Source organism: Eptesicus fuscus, chromosome 4 (genome assembly GCF_027574615.1).
Source record: "Eptesicus fuscus isolate TK198812 chromosome 4, DD_ASM_mEF_20220401, whole genome shotgun sequence".
In the NCBI taxonomy this organism is placed as follows: Eukaryota; Metazoa; Chordata; class Mammalia; order Chiroptera; family Vespertilionidae; genus Eptesicus; species Eptesicus fuscus.
In genome coordinates, this window is record NC_072476.1 from 39,594,450 (window position 1) to 39,606,635 (window position 12,186).

The 12,186-nt window shown below is 38.4% G+C and overlaps 1 protein-coding gene across 2 annotated transcripts in view; it reads right to left on the reverse strand.

The window, feature by feature from the left end:
- SNX2 (sorting nexin 2) overlaps positions 1-11,975 on the reverse strand; it is a 43,260-nt gene extending 31,285 nt beyond the window's left edge. Inside the window, exons 1-3 of one of the 2 annotated variants that reach the window (XM_028145138.2) lie at positions 11,812-11,975; positions 5,133-5,250; positions 866-1,029 (exon numbers count right to left, since the gene is read on the reverse strand). In XM_028145138.2, the coding sequence (XP_028000939.1) occupies positions 866-1,029; positions 5,133-5,250; positions 11,812-11,919 (390 nt within the window). In that variant the 5' untranslated portion in view covers positions 11,920-11,975. The remainder of the gene's footprint in view (positions 1-865; positions 1,030-5,132; positions 5,251-11,811) is intronic. The other variant, XM_008141341.3, reaches the window with a different exon arrangement.
- Positions 11,976-12,186: the final 211 nt, after the last annotated feature.

Below are 12,186 nucleotides of genomic sequence, written 5' to 3' on the forward strand. Positions count from 1 at the left end.
CTAATAGCAACTCTGCAGGAAAGTTTTTTATTCTCAAGCAGCACAGAAATTGTTAAATATTGCTAATTTTTAAAGCAATATTAAAATCTAAGACAAATGAAAAGAAAAGTGAGTATTTTAACTATAATCTTTTTATTTCAAGGTTGTACTCTTAGTTTTAAAAGTAAGCCATATTTGAAATGTAATGTATATGAAGTATATAACTCCTAAGTATACAGTTCAATAACTTTCACAAAGTCAAACTAGATTAAGAAACAAACTATCATTATACACCAAATGGCCCTCTTATGCTTCCTCTCCAGTCAGAACCTATCCTCCAACCTGCCAACATAACAACTAATATTAACTGCATGCTTTTATCAAATAAAATTGCTCAAAATATCACTTTGTTGTGATTAAGTTTTCAAAGCACTTTCCTTTCATACATTATCTTATTTGACTAACATAGGACTCTTGAGAAGCACAGATCATACGATCCCAAATGACAAACTCCTTGCCTTAAGTAGGAAAGTGGTTTTGCCCTGATCATTTAGAGCATTGTTCTATGAACCAAAAAGGTTGCATGTTCAATTCCTGGTCTGGGCACAAACCCAGGTTGTGGGTTCAATCCCCAGTTGCAACTGATCTATGTTTCTCTCTCTTCAAAAGATATCCTCAGGTGAGGATTAAAAAAAAAAAAAGAAAAGGAAAGTGATTTGCCCAAGTTACTGGATTAAAAAGCCAAGTCATATGACTAGTCCAATGTTCTTTTCCCAAAATGTCTATAAAGCTTTGATTAGAAATGACTAACAGGAGAGTGATGTTGGGTGGAGAACAAAAAACTTAATAGTTACATATCAATTTAGAATATAAAATTTTTCCATACCTCTTCCCTAGATCTATCAAAGATCACAGGAGCAGATATACTCTTTGATTCAATTCTGGGAGCAATGAGTGTAGTAGGGGTCACAGGTGTGACTGCAGGAGAAGGTTCAGAGGAGAGGATAGGTTCCCTTTCTGGACTGTCCAGAGAAACTTCTTCTGTGGCTTCTAGATGCAAATTAAATAAGTCAGTTAAGGACATTGGTAATAAACCCACAATAGTCCAGATAACAGTTAATGAATTATGAAAAATATTTTATATTTCCCACAAATAAATACCAAAATAATGTTATTTACAAGTAATTGTTATAATTTTATGAATCCTTCTTTAGTTGTCTATCAAAACTCTAAAACCAACAGTGACTTTGTTGATTTTAGGAAGAATTCCAGTAAGTGAACTTAAATATCTATACAAAATCATCTAGTGGTAGGAATAAAGCTAGTAAGAAAGCAGTGATGTGGATAATTCCTTGTAATATATCCTATACTTGTGGTAACTCACCTTCCAAAATCTTTTATTCAGACTAACATTGATTATTTTATATATAAAAACACAAATTTTATGGCAGAAAGCTGCCCAGAAATATCCCAACTGGGATTAAAAATTTGTTACAGAAAATTCTTTACAGTTAGTAATCTAAAGCAATTAACTGCTAAAGATGACTAGATATTAGAATACATAAATATGACACAAAGCAAATAGGTGTTTAGGTTTTAATTTAAAATGTTCATTCACTTGAAAAATCTGAAATTAAATGTATTTAAAGCCAAATCAACAACTTACCTATCAGCTATGTAACACTGTGCTAGATGCAATGTAGAAACACAAAGAAATATAAAATATCATACCCGCCCTCAGGGAGTTTATAATCTAGTTGGGGAAATAAAACATAAGCATGTGGAATGTTAAATAATAATAAAAGACAAGTAATAGCCAAGTGAACAATAAAAAGAATGTTGTAAGACATTTAATTGCGATATGAATTACAGAACAAACACTAAAATTTGAGCTAAGATGGGAGACAATGCTTTAGGGTAGAGAAAATCAGGAACAGTTTACAAAACTGATCGGAGATTTGGATGGGTAGCGCTCCATGAAACTGAATAGCATAAGTAAAAAGAAAAGCCATAAAAATGAAAATTACAATTAGTGGCCAGGATTGCAAGGAAAATAAGATCAGACCATCAGTTTCTAATTGGAGGTTCTTAGATTCCTAGAAGTTTGAGAAGGTAATAATGGCAATCTGTGAGCCACTTTAATTTGAACACCTCAAAAAGCATACCAGAAATAAGGTAAATATGTTAACATTTAAATGTAAACATTTGCACTTTATAAATCTACTCTTACTGGTTATCTCATGTTGATGAGATCTTTATTTAGCATTGCTCTCTTTATTTTTTTATATTAAAAATAATAATCAAAATCCTTCAAACTATGGTAACCAGAGGAAGAAAATAGACTATAGATGTTGAATACACTATAGATGAACCTAACCTAACAAATTAAAATCTTACATGCAAGTTCAGGCTGTTAAGATTGCTAATATTTATTTATTTTTTAATGAAACCAATAGCAGTAAATATAAGAAAGGAAGCAATATCAAAGGTAGGAAGTGTGAAAGCTTTAATCTACAAACAAGTAAAACAACAAGCAGCAAACAAAGTAAAATAAAAAAATCAAAATTCTCTGAAGGAGGTACTGTTACTGGCAACAAACCCATAGATAAAAAAAACTGTGAAAGACATTGTTACTTTATTAAGATATCAGTGCAGGTAACTCAAAGTCATTTTAATTTTTCAATCACATTTTACTTCACTGATAATTTTGTATTCTTTGCAGACTCTGATAAGCTGTTTCATAAACAAAATAAAAACTAAATATGATCTAAGTAACAAATATGGAGGGGGAAAATAGAAATAAATGGATACAAACTTAGATTCAGCATGCTAATACACAGACTACCTTAAATTCTTTCATGACTTCTTTTATCAAAAGTAAGTAACATGCTATAAGTTCATGAAGTTTAATTTAATTTAAAACAGACCTAAAGGTTCCAGAAGATGCCCCATAGGTACTAAGTATAAAGATTAACTTTTCTTTGGAAGAGATACTTTGAGGACAACCACAAAGGTCAGCTAAGCAACAGTTTAAACGTATGATAGACACCAGAGAATTTTTAAACAAAGGAATACTCATTAAACTTACAATTGGTATTATTTGGTAAAAGAAATATAAGTGCAATAAGCTAAGTATTCTGGCAGAAACAAGTTCTAGAAGTCCAAGACAATTTCAATATGCACACCCTCACTTACTCCTCTAGGACAGTTTCCTCAAGTATGCTCAGTGAAGTACAGTGCAGGATGTAACAAGTGGTGGAGAGGGGCTCTGAAGCCAACCTTATTTGGTGAGCACTCTCTAAGTTAATAATAGTAACATACCCACTTAAACTTTTTCTGGTACCACTTCTGACATAACTAATATTAGAAATGCTACATAAAATGCATCAGTGTAAATACCAATATAATCTAATCCCCTTATGGTTTAAAAATCAAATTGACTAAATCACTACAGCAATATCTATATTTTCTCCTCTGATAAGGGGAAATAAGTACATGGTCTTATTACTGGATATAGTTTTCACCATTCTAGTATTTCAGTCAGACATACCTCAAGGGCTCCCAGACTGGTTAACATTGCTACTCTCTATTATGGTTTCCTAGAACCATACTCCTCCATTGAAGGGAGAATGAATGATAAATCTACTTAAAGGCTTCATAAATAAAATGCAAGTGTAGTATTAACTCATTCAATAAAAATGATCAGATTATGAAATGCAGCTGAGTTTAGGAAAAAAGATAAAGCGTAAAAAGTATTTGCAAATAACAAAGGAAACATGACTATGTTTAGTGTTCAGTCCCTGTTTCTTTCTGACATGATAAAATACATGAATTCATTTACAGTGAAAACTCTTTTATATATTTTTTACTATCTTAAATACTTCATATAAGTGGAATCATGCAGTATTTGCACTGCAACTGGCTTCTTTCTTTATTTTTTTAATATACCGTATTTTCCAGTGTATAAGACGCCTTTTTAACGCAGGAAAATCTTCTCAAAAGTCGGGGGTCGTCTTATACGCCGGGTGTCATCTTATAGGGCGGGTATATCCCAAACTCTATATTTTAACTGGAAAAGTTGGGGGTCGTCTTATACGCCCAGTTGTCTTATATGCCGGAAAATAAGGTATTTTTATTGATTACTGAGAGGAAGGGAGGTGAGATATAAACATCAATGATGAGAGAGAATCATTGATTGGCTGCCCCCTGCATGCCCCCCACTGGGGATCGAGCCCTCAACCTGGGCATGTGCCCTTGACCAGAATCGAACCTAGGACCCATCAGTCTATAGATCGACACTCTATCCACTGAACCAAACCGGCTATGGCTACAGGGAAACTTTTCATGGAGCTAACCAAGCAAGAAATTATATAGATCTTTGTGATGGAGGACTATATCTTCAACATAATTATATAAAAAATACAGAATGGTTTGAATATTCAAATACTATAAAAGTTAAGGACATAATATTCAATTTTAACTCAATGAAGGCCAGTTCAAGTAAATTAAACTGTTCAACACACAGTTATTATTTTATATTTTTGTGTCATTCTTCTAAGGAGGATTTGGCTTTTTAATATCCAAAGATTAAATTATACTTAAATTTTAATTTTTAAACACAACATTGTTTTGAAGAGAGTCCAATTTTTTTAAAGGTAGAATGGACTACACCAAACCCTGACCTCATATCAAAATTCAATTCTTCAAACATCAATTTACTCACCTAAAATTGAATTAAAATGGAAGATGTGATAAATACTGATGCATTAAAATAAACAGATTTTAAGTATATTACTATAAATTAAGTAATTTTTAAATCCAGAGTTTAATGTTGGTTTGTGACATGTAATTATAAAAAATATAATCACAACTATTTCTCAAAATATGAATGACACAACCATTAGTTTTTTTACTCTAAGCTCTGATCAAAACAATGAAATTACAATATGTGATTTATTTTCACATGCTTAAAGCCAGAAAATATTCCATTTTTGCTTCTCTCAACAGTTTATATTTTTCACAAAGTTATCTAACTAGAAATTTCTTATCCATCTAAGTTGTTAACAAGAAAAGCTACCACTAACATTTTACACAACAGGATATACACTACAATTGCCCATTATTAAAAAAAAAACAAAGATAGTTACAATTACCTGCAAAAAGATCTTCTGTGTCATCCTCTAGCACAACTTCTGCAGGTTTTGGACCATTGGAGTTTGTACTAACATCTTCTGTAAGAAGACTAATTGGTTCTGGAGAAGATGGAATTGACTGTAAAAAAACAAACAAACAACCAGTAATACATAATAGATTGGCATGTTTATCTGTTATAATTATGCCTCTATACATTACATAACTAGAACACTCCCTTGATAGGAAGGGGAAGAAAGAATAAGCACAGTTATTTACAGTTCCTCCTCTGAGGGTAAGAATGAACCCAAAACACATTTTTACTCATCTTCTCTCTTTTCCTAATAAAAAATCACAAGATTGAAAAAAGAAAATCTTTTCTATTCACCGCTTTTGAGATATGAATTTTTCATGTTGTGTTATAATTAACAAAAACAAAATTTAATACTTCAGTCATATATAATAAAATTGATTAGTATGTAATAGTCAAAACCAAATCTTGAAAACATGTTACAATTGTAAGAAGTTCAAAATGCTGCTTTATTATAGGAGGAAGATTTAATACTAGTTGAATTAAGATTACAATTATTCTAAAATTATGTCCTCTCCCCAAACATTTAAATTTTAATTTAGCTAAGGGACTATTTTTGTACTTTTTAACCTTAAAGTTTAATGACCAATCTAATGGAATCTAGATTGTAAAGCTTTCAGCTTTATTATAGTTTTCTTATAACATTTAAAAGCAATACTTTTTAAAAATAACATAACATCATAACATGTCAAAAGTGCACAGCTAGCCCTGGCATGTATGGCTCACTTGTTTGGAGCATCATCACATACAGACAAAAGGTCACAGGTTCCATTCCTGGTTCCACATACCCAGGTTGTGGGTTCAATCCCTGTTCGGGGTGCATGCGAGAGGCAACCAATAGATTTTTTTCTCTCACATCGATGTCTCTCTCTCTTTCCCCCTCTCCCTCTAAAATCAGTAAAAGCACGTCCTCAGGTGAGGAGTTAAAAAAAAAAAGTGCACAGCTAGATATTTCACAAACCCAACGTCCCTGTGTAACCAGCACCTAGATCAAGAAAGAGAATATTACCATCAAACCCAGAAACTCTCCTCATGCTCCCTTCCACTCTTCACCCTTTCCCTACATAGGTTTCTACCAGCATGGATTAGTTTTTCCTGTTTTTGCTCTTCATATAAGGGTAACCATACAGAATATATTTTTTTGTGTTTGGCTTTGTTCTTAATGGTATGTATATGAGATTCTTCTACATTGTTGAGTGTAGTAATAGGTTACTCATTCTTGTTGCTGTAAAATATTCAATGGTGTGAATATACAATTAATTCACGGATTATCAGTTTTTATAACTATCAACAGTGTATGAACTTTCTGATACAAACACACACCCACACACACACATCTATCTTTTAGCAAACATGTGAACAAATTTCTGTTTAGTATGTACCTAGGAGTAATGGAATAGCTGAATTAAACAATCTTCTAACATGGTTATATACCATACAACTCAGCAATCCTACCTCTAAGTATTTATACAAAAGAAATGAAAATTGCCCTAGCTGGTTTGTCTCAGCGGATAGAGCATCAGTCTGTGGACAGAGGGATCCTGGTTCGATTTCAGTCAAGGGCACATGCCTGGGTTGCGGACTTGATCCCCAATGGTGCAGGAGGCAGCCAATCAATGATTCTTTCTCATCATTGATGTTTCTATCTCTCTTTCCCTCTCCCTTCCTCTCTGAAATCAATAAAGATATTTAAAAAAAAAAAAAGAAAACTGTTCCTACAAAATCGTGTACATAAATGTTTATATTGGCTTTACTCTTTAATGCCAAAAACTGAAAACAACAGAAATGTCCTTCAACAACAAACTGTGCTTTATACAATAAATTCAGCAATAAAAAAGAATTATTGGTACATGCAACAACATTGATCAATCTCAGATGCTTTAGCTTAAAGAAGCTAGACTAAAAGTTTCATACTGGCTCCACTGAGCAGTGGTTACAGTGTTGGCCCTCACATCGAAGGGCTGCAAGGTTTTTTGTTCTTGTTTTTTATTTTACTAAGCATCAACTTTTTTTTTTAACTTAAATTCTTTATTGTTGAAAATGTTACATGTCTCCTTTCCCCCGCCCCCCAGTGACCTCTTCCCAGCCACTCCCTCCCCCCATTACATGCCCTCAATCCCCTACCGTCTGTGTCCATTGGTTATGCTTATATGCATGCATACAAGTCCTTTGGTTGATCTCTTACTGCCCCCATGCCCCCGCCTTCCTTCTGAGGTTTGACGGTCTGTTCAATTTCTGTCTCTGGATCTATTTTTGTTCATCAGTTTACATTGTTAATTATATTCCACAAATGCGTGAGATCATGTGATACTTATCCTTCTCTGACTGGCTTATTTCTCTTAGCTTCATGCTCTCCAGGTCCATTCATGCTATTGCGAATAGTAAGAGTTCTTTTTTACAGCAGCGTAGTATTCCATTGTGTAGAGGTATCGTATTTTTTAATATACTCATCTGCTGATGTGTTTCCAAATCTTAGCTATTGTAAATTGTGCTGCTATAAATATAGGGGTGCATATATTCTTTCTGATTGGTGTTTCTGAGTTCTTGGGATATATTCCTAGAGGGTCGCATATTTTATTCTCGGCCAGTTTGGCGCATTGCGGGAAGCAACCAATTGATGTGTCTATCTCATATAGATGTTTCTCTTTCTCTCTTCCTATCCCCTTCCACCATTTCTGACAATCAATGGAAAAAAATATCCTTCAGTAAGGATTGAAAAAAAGAAGTCTCATGCCGTATGATTCCATTTATATGGCATTCTGAAAAAGACAAAACTACAGAAGAAAGCAGAGAACAGATCAGTGGTTGCCAGTGGAAAGGGTTAACTACATGAGAGAATTTTGGGGGGTTGATGGAAGTGTCTGTATCTTGACTGAGGTGGTAGTGAACTTTACTAAATTGAGATAAATGTCATCTCAACTAAAAACTATCATCATGGGAGAAAAAACACAAGAATTCAATTTCATAGGAGAGTGTGCATTTGTAAAATTAACATTAAAAAATAATTTTATCTTTTTAAGAAAAGTTTGCAAAAAAACTGTACATCTCTGCCTCAAGCAACTTCAGAGAATAACATCTTTATAGGTACTAAAAACAATCCTACATAATAAAAAGGCAACATGCAAATTGCATCACTCCGCTACGCCCACGATTGGGCCGGCTGGAGGCGCGGGGGGCGGGACTCAGGGTGGCCGATTGGCTGGCGGTAGGAGCGGGGGGCGGGGACTTGCGAGTCCCCAACCCCTACTACTCCCGCCGGCCTAAACGGCTGGTGCCGGCACTGCGGAAGGACCCATGGGCCGGCGGAAGACACTGGTGGCGGAACTCTGGGTGGCCAATTGCGTGGCTGCCGGCACCAGTTTTCCGCCAGCCATCGGAGCGCCTCCCGATCGATCGAAGTTCCTCTCGGGGTAGCCGATTGCGCTGGCGGGAGGCGGTGGGTGGCCAGAGAAAAACTGTTGCTGGCAGCCAGGTGAAAGTCTATTGCACGAAACTTCGTGCAACTGGCTTCTAGTCCTATATAATAAAAGCCCAGTGACCATGACGGTGTAACAACCAGAACAACTGCTCGACCAGTTGCTATGAGGTGCAATGACCACCTCTAAGTCCCTTTCCCACGCCCCCCTCCCCTTCCCCCGGGCCCGCAGGCTCTGATCGCCGGATGGCAAATGGGGAACTAGGGTGGGTGGCAGTGGGGCAGGACTGGGGACTGGTGAGCAGGTAGAAGATGGTCCTGATCGCAGGCTAGGCCTAGGGACCCTACCCAAGCACAATTCCATGCACTGGGCCTCTAGTTCATTCTAAAATCCTTAAATTTAATGGCTTCAAGGGAAAGTGGTCAACTAGAGTTATACCTCTTCATAATTTTCCATGCTGTTGCCTTTAAATATGTGGTAATAAAATGTTTTTTCTCTGAAACATACATAATTCATAATAAAGTTTTCCAAAAAATAATACATTTAAATTTGAAGACCTATCTAAGATTACAAAGGAGAAGAAAATATATTACACACTCTTACCCTATTGTGCTGGGACAAGAGATACAAAACTTTAGTTCCTCTCTATCAAGAGTTTCTAATGCCCCGGCCTGTGTGGCTCAGTTGGTTGAAGTATTGCCCAATCCCCTACACCAAAAAGTTTGTAGGTTCAATTCCGGTCAGGGCACATACCCTAGGTCAGTGATGGGCAACCTTTTGAGCTTGGTGTGTCAAACTTCGCCAAAAAACTGAGCATAACTCGGGTAGTGTGTCACTTTGAGGAAAAAAACTAATTCCAAGACTCTAGTCGCAAATGTTTCATCCTCAGGAGCTGCAAATGTTTCATCCTCGGCATGCGGCCGCGTGTCATCAGAAATGGCTACGCGTGACAGTGTTGACACGCGTGTCATAGGTTTGCCATCACTGCCCTAGGTTGTGGGTTCTATTCCTGGGCAGGGCATGTACAGAAGGCAACTGATCAATGTTTCTCTCTCCCTTCCCCTCCCTCTAAAAAAATCAATAAGCATATCCTTGGGGGAGGATTAAAAAAAAAAAAGTCTCTACTTACTCTTAATGTCACCCACTTTCCATGTTCCAAAGATCATTTCTATGCAATTAAGTCCCTCCAGTCTTCTACAGTATTTCCATACTATATGCATGTTTCATTTACACATGTATCACCTGGTACTACAGGTTTTTGGTCACATAGCTATGTTTATTAATATTGACTCCTGTTGGTTCATACACTCCATGAGGGCAGAGACTACATTTCAACACAGAGTCTGGTTTAGTGTTCTCATTCAATAAATTTATGAGACTCCCAAATCTACATCTCTAGCCCATAAACCATTTCTGGCTATCTAATGTTATCTTCATTGGTATATCTTACCCCAAGTGAAATAAACTCATAATTTCTTCTAAAAGTCACCTGAAGAGAAGGATTAAAATCCTAAAATGTCTACCTTTTAATCTGCTGTTGCATCAATTTCCTTTTCTTTTTTTTTTATTTTTTTTCTTCTTTTCTTTTTTATTTGCAAAAAACTAGAGCACTTAAAAGTCCCCAAAAGGAAATACAGCTTATAATTCTTTTACTCAACTCTAAAGATGACAATTAAACAGAATGAATAGTGCTCACAGTATTCTAGTTTACATCAGTGAACTTTCTCCTGATCCTTGCTAGCGGATCCTTTGTTGCCCTCAAAGAAAATACAGAATCCAGCAAAGACATTAACATATATATAAGGTAGCTAGCTGTACAGTTATGTATAAAGGTCTAAAAGGATACTAACCCCAAAAGGCAATTTGTTTTGCAAGATCATTTTTACTAATTCTTAGGAGATGCTGATTTTGACGATCCAGCAAACATTTACTAAATGCAGATGTTCAAGATTTTTGTGAGGAACACTTAGATGATCGAGGCACTGTCTTTAGCCCCAAGAAGCATATAATCTGAGGGGAGGTAAGTTTTGACTGGTACCTATAAATACAATTATCAGAACGTGGTCAATGCTGAAACCCTTCCCGGGAGTTCCCAGTTTCAGGTAACCGAATTTCACATAACAGATTATTTTACAGTAATTTACAACTGACTTGGTGCAGAACTGAACAAGCCAAGAAAGCTTACTTTAAAAAAAAATAAACAGTTTATAAGAAAGTACAGCCTGAGGTAAACAATGCTCTGGAAAATGTTAATACACATATGCACACTTAACATTGGGCTATGAGGTGTGTGTACTCTCATCAAATGCAAAGCAATTCAAACGTGAACTTGGTGTGTGTGTTTTACGTAAGAGACCCAATCCAGTTCAGTTCATAGAGGGTGTTTCCTTTGACAAAAAACAGGAACACTTGGTTTCATAGATCGCTGACCATGCGAGAAAAGAGGAAAAGGGAGTGATGATCTGTTTTTATTTCTATAACTTAAAACACACACACACACACACACACCAAGTTTCCTGGACTACTCCCTCCCTTCAACTTTATATTTTATAAACACTATAATCCTTAAAAAAAAACATATTGGAACTAAAGAAGACAAAACCGGTCAAACGCATTTTACCGACCAGATAGTTTGAAAAAGAGGTACCACCTTCACGGTTCCGGAAGGGCCGTGACGGGGGAAAGTGCACCCACACGCTCCCCGGAGAGGCTGGGTCACTCGGCGCTCACGGCGCTGCTCTCCCCTCTCAGGGGCACCCCGTCCCTGGGGAAGGGAAAAGCAAGCACCTCCCCAAAGGGGCTGCGGAGGGCGCCCCGGAGAGCGGTGAGGTTCACCGGGGCCCAGGGGGAGACCTCCTCCGCTCTGGAAGAAGAGGTGCAAGGAACACCTAGGAAGACCGGCTCAACAGGAAAAGGGCGCCGCGATGCTCCGTCCAGTCCCTGCCCTTCTGGGGATCCGGTCAGACCCCCAGCCGGTCGGCGGGTCGGAGAAGGCCTAACCGCCCTGACCAACTCCTGCGCACTGACAGGTGCCTGAGGTGGGGCCCCGGTCACAGGCGCCCTCCCGACCAGGTCCCTGGCCAGCCCGGGAGGGGGGTGGGGGGTGGGGAGGGGAGGGACAAGTTCATGCAGGGAAAAGGCTCCTGACGGCGAGAGGAGCGACGGCGCGCGGCACCTCCGGGGACGCGGTCTCACCTCTAGGGTGGTGACAGTGCTGGTGAACAGGTCCTCTCCATCCTCCTGCTCCTCAAAGTCGGCGGGCTTCCCGTCCCCCAGCGGAGGAGGCTCCCTCTCCGCCGCCATCTTCGCTCGCCCCGAGGACTGCGCGAGGGGCCTCGCGGACCTGTCACGTGAGCACGCACGGCGGGGCTGGCGCGCGGGCCGCCGGCTCCCGGGCCCGCCCCCTCCTGGCCCCGCCCAGCCGCGCGCGCCCCGCCCCCGGCCTCGCCGAGGCGCCCCGCGCTCGGCCCCGCCCACTTGCCTCGTTCCGCCTCCGCGCTGGGTTTCGCGGCCTTTCACCGCCCACGGGCTGTACTGGCTCCTGGGGAAGAAGCTGGAGCCTGGGTTCCC